At 41.0% G+C, this 4,902-nt stretch overlaps 1 protein-coding gene across 1 annotated transcript; it reads left to right on the top strand.

Moving 5' to 3' along the window:
* Positions 1-1,434: 1,434 nt before the first annotated feature.
* fgf19 (fibroblast growth factor 19) lies at positions 1,435-4,407 on the top strand (the record flags this gene model as incomplete). Its single annotated transcript, XM_082540023.1, has 3 exons — positions 1,435-1,642; positions 1,743-1,846; positions 4,093-4,407. 3 exons carry the CDS (start codon positions 1,435-1,437, stop codon positions 4,405-4,407), a joined length of 627 nt encoding a protein of 208 aa, XP_082396149.1.
* Positions 4,408-4,902: the final 495 nt, after the last annotated feature.

The following is a 4,902-nucleotide window of genomic DNA, read 5'->3' as shown; positions in this document are numbered from 1 at the left end:
AATATTGTTATTGTAATGATATTTAAAATTCAGCAATCATTGGCTCATGAAGTAAGCTTGATAACATTTCAGACTCTTCAGGCCTGTCTTCAGTAATGCTCAAAGCTTCTGAAAAATGTTGATGTTAAAAATGATTTCTTTATCCACAATCATCAAAGTGTTTACCTTTCCTGTTTTTTATATGGCAACCAGAGCAAGTGGAAATACTGCATAATCAGAAGTAAGAAGAGACTCCATGAAAAAATAAATTCTTGTTGCAAATGTCAAACAGCAAGTTAAGAATATGAAAGAGAGAAGAGCTTCTACAGGACAATGATCCCAGTAAAACCTTAAAATGCAGCAACTATTCCTACAAACACAAATTAAAATCTTTAGAGTTCCTCGAAATCTGCAGGGATCTTAAAAATGGTGCAAGACTGAGACTCTGCAGGCCAAGGAGGTCACTGAACACTAACAGAGGCTGAAACTTTTGCATACCTTTACATTTTAAATGAATTTTACATTTTTAATCAGCTGGAAAAACTGCCATAGCCCAAACGGACATTAACACAATCTGCAGTCAGAAGGAATTAATTTGCAAAGGTTATGGAGGTTTGTCAGATCTGGGCCTCGGGTTTCATTTTAGTGAATGGTGATATTTACTCTGATTACAGTTTAACTTGTATGTAAATGCAACACAGAACAGCGGAAGCACCGGCCAGAATGTGATAAGAGCGGAAAGAAGTCTGTTATTTTAGTGTAGAGTGACCCAGTCTCACAACTTTGCATGGATTCTGACCAATGTGTAGACTTTACCCTATCCTCAAATAATGTGCAATATGACAGTTTATGTAATGTAATTATGCAACACATCATTAATATAATAGATACCGAGGCTATAGGTGTGAGCCGAGATTTCCTTGGATTATGATGGCTTATGGTATTTATGATATTGTGTATATTACTGCGGAGGTTTTTATAGTAAAAGTAAGAAAAGAGTTTTTTTTCCTGATTTTTTTGTTTAAAAAATGAAATGCAGTCTTAATCCACAGTGCTGTGTTGCATTTGTATATGTCCTTCACATTTTGAGTGTGAAATACTTCGTATTCATTCAGCAGCGACTGTGAACGACAATATTGGCGATTAACATCCAACTTAACTGTTCTTAACATCATATATTGTTCATAAAGAAAAACCTATATGACTGTATTTACAGTCTGCACGACAGTCCGTATATGACGGCACATTCAGCTGATCTTTGACTCTAACATGACTTGGGCTCGGCTGGGGCCAGCGGCGAGCCATGATTCAGTTGGATGTTGTGCAGGGGTGTGTTGTGGTTTGTTTCTGGGAAAAGGGGTTATCTGCAGCTGATAAGAGCCACGTTTAAAAGGCTGCGCAGGAAGAGGTCCACTTACTTCACTACCAGCTGGAGGGAGCCACAACATGCGAATCATGCTGCTGCTCCTCATCGTATCCACGGTCAATGTGCTGTTTGGTGTTGGAATGGTTTGCATGCCCCTGTCAGACAACGGGCCCCACATCGCCCACGGCTGGGCCCAGGTGGTGCGGCTCAGGCACCTTTACGCCACCAGGCCAGGAATGCACCTGCTGATCAGTGAGGGTGGACAGATCCGTGGTTCTGCCGTCCAGACTCTGCACAGTAAGTGGAACACTTTGAAGCGCAGAGTCAAAAGGCTGCAAACTGCAGTGTTTGTTACTAACTGCAGTGTGCTTCGCCGTGGGGAACATTTCCATTTTAGGCCTAATGGAGATTCGTCCAGTGGGTCCAGGCCGTGTTGCCATCAGAGGGGTGGCAACCGCAAGGTTTCTCTGCATAGAAGACGACGGCACACTGTACTCATCGGTGAGCATAATAATAATACTAACAAAAGGAGAAGAATACATGTTTTTATTTATATCACTTATCAAAACGAGAGATACAAAATTCTTTCCAAAATCACACAAAAAAGACTAAAATACAATGTAGAAGGACAAGAAATAACTTTAGCATATCTAATTAAGTGACACATGCAGTTCATTAAAAACACGACAAATGTCACACACTTGTGTTGTGTGCAGATTGAGTGATGCTGATATCAAACAGTAAAGCATACATGTGTAGTAAAAGTGACACATGCAATGTTTAAGCTCAGAGTGTAAATAGAACAAACAAAATAGAAAAATGGCAACATAAACAAATGAAAAAACTAATTATTACTGAATATTATTACTAATATCTGTCAGTTATTACATGTTTTTACAGTTAAGAATACAATTTTTAAAAAATGTTATCAATTAATTCAGTCATTGTTTCAGTTCCAAATGATAAAAGTTGTGAGGGAGGGGGGTGTTTTCGTGGTAGCTAACATTTTTTCTAAATGTTACATCTCACGATGGAGTCATGCTTCTTCCTCCTCACCTTTCAGCGAGTCCTAGAGCCCAAACAGATTCAGAAAGCAGCTCCAAGCAAAAGTAAATGCTCGTTTTGGAAATGTCTGTGAAATCCCAGCACTGGAGAGTTTGTTCTGTATTACCAAGCAAACTACCCAACATGAAAGTAAGAATATGTGACCCCACACATAGATCAGCGCTCCAGCACAGTGCTCACAGTTGCTTTGAGATATTTGTGTTCATATACTGTGCTCGGTTTTCTCCAAACTCGTGCTGTACATCATGGCCAGACATCTCTACTTGGACTGTGTTCCAGATGTTTTGTGGTTTGTTTGTTGTTGCCGTCATGTTCTTTTCAGAGAGAAGAAGCAACTTGTTCAGTCTTTTTCTAAATTTGCTGTGATGAATTTTAACGTCTAACATACAAACTGAGGCCTATCGAGTTAGAGATGCAGGTCTCGGGTCTTTTGGCAGTTTATCTGAGCATTGCACAGTCTGACCTTGGGGCTAATTTACTGGATCATCCACACCTGGGAAGACTGAGACACGTTAACACAGACCTGCAAAGTGCCTAAAGTCCTGCGTTTGTGGAGCACCTGGCTGCTGCTTCTCCTCTTAATTCCTATGGAAGCAGTACAGGTGCATTTAAGCTTTCACAGGATTGCACAGCCATGTGAATATTCCTGATCCTTTCTGCCTGTGACGCAACTATGTTATATTTATGTACTGCAGCAGCTATAATAGTTACAATACCAACTGCAGTTGCATCTCATCCAGCAATTGCTAATACGCTTTACCTCACACAGACAATCACAGTGAAACCATGATGACCTCAGGTCGTCTAAAAAGGAGCTTTTCTCCGCAGTGTCGTGTTTTCTTCTCTTCATATGAGGAGACACACATGACAAGTAAAATAGAGGCGAAATAAGCTTCTTCTTCATCTTTGTGCTCTTTGTAAAATAGCAAAAACCTGTTGGAAAAAAGTTTTAACTGATTAATCTGATTGATTAATAATTAATCTTTCTCTATTTCATAATCTGCACAGTTCGACTGAAATGCGATTATTACTGGTTTAAACTTTATATTCTGATACAGCACTTTTACTTCAATAAATACTTTAGTTTCACTTGGTGTCAAGCTGACATTTGAACTCTAAGTGGGGAACTGTTATTCCATAAAGAAAGTAGAAGTACGTTTTAACTGCAAACTTCTTCAGCGGCTATTCTAGAAAGGTTTCTGTAGACACAAGTGACGCAAGGTCTGCCGTGCTTGTGATATGTTGTTAATCGTCTCCATATTCACTGCAAGCAGCAGAGTCATTCATTCAAATAGTCGACCAGTTCATCAACCTTTGTTCAGTGTGGTGCAGGGCAGGATGTGTTTGCAAAGTGGAAAAAGCTGAATGAAAAGACCCAGCAGCACCAACAACAACCTTGGCCTCTGGCTGGGTATCTTTGGTCAAAGCAAACAGCCATCGAAGAACTTGCAGTGCCATTTACGTATGTTTTGTGTGTGTGTGTGTGTTTTTGTTAATAGTCCCTGTTAACCCTTACCCCTCTTTGTACAACATGTATATAGGATCAGCAAACAAATGCATTTTGAGTGGAAACAAATGCCAAAAAGCCATATTGTTTTTACTTATTTCAAATAAAGGATACAATAAAGTATATTGTAGAATGTGGAGAGTGATGCATGTGAATGTAATGTGAACTTTTCCAGCATGCCTGCAGCAGAGAGGACTGCATCTTCAGAGAGCAGATCTTGCCAGATGGGTACAACATCTATATCTCTGACAGACATGGAGTCCTGCTCAGTCTGGGAAACCACCGGCAAAGACTGCAGGGCTTAGACCGAGGAGATCCAGCCCTGGCCCAGTTCCTCCCCAGGATCAGCACTCTGAATCAAATCCCTTCCCCTGGGGCAAAAATCGGTGACCACATGAAAGAAGCAAAAACAGAAGAACCTGTGGACACAATAGATTCATTTGGAAAGTTCTCTCAGATCATTGACAGCCCCAGCTTCCATAAGAGATGAGCCTGCAGCTCTAAGACACCTGCTAATGCATGTGCCAAGGCGTGTCTGTGCATTATTCTCCGAGTGTTGTAAAACCAGCGACTCGGTGCAGCATTCCTGTACCGGGGAAAGTACCTGCCCACACTGTTAAGTCCAAAAGACTCCAAGTGACCCAAAAGACTACAAGAGCAGATCCAACGGAGTGGAGGACAGGTGTAGTGTGCTCTCCAGGACACTGGTACGACAAGGTGAGGGTGCTCACTGACCACAGGCAAACAAAAAGCAACACAAACACATGCAGGAAAAGGAATTAGTCAGGCTGACTGAGAAGGAGCGCCGTAAATGCTGTAACACTAAAGAAAGAGTCCGACGTATTCCTGAAATATGAAGCAGGATTTAGGCGTAGTGAGGTAACCTCTGCTTTAGCCTTGGGTTTTACTGTCAACGAGGTGCTCTTTTCACATCGCCACAGTAAATTATGCTCTGGAGCAGATAGTGTTCAACATAAGCAATCAA

This window comes from Aulonocara stuartgranti (assembly GCF_965226115.1).
Source record: "Aulonocara stuartgranti genome assembly, chromosome: 1".
NCBI classification, from domain to species: Eukaryota; Metazoa; Chordata; class Actinopteri; order Cichliformes; family Cichlidae; genus Aulonocara; species Aulonocara stuartgranti.
The sequence above is the reverse complement of the archived record's forward strand: the minus strand, read 5'-3'. Positions and strand labels throughout refer to the sequence as shown.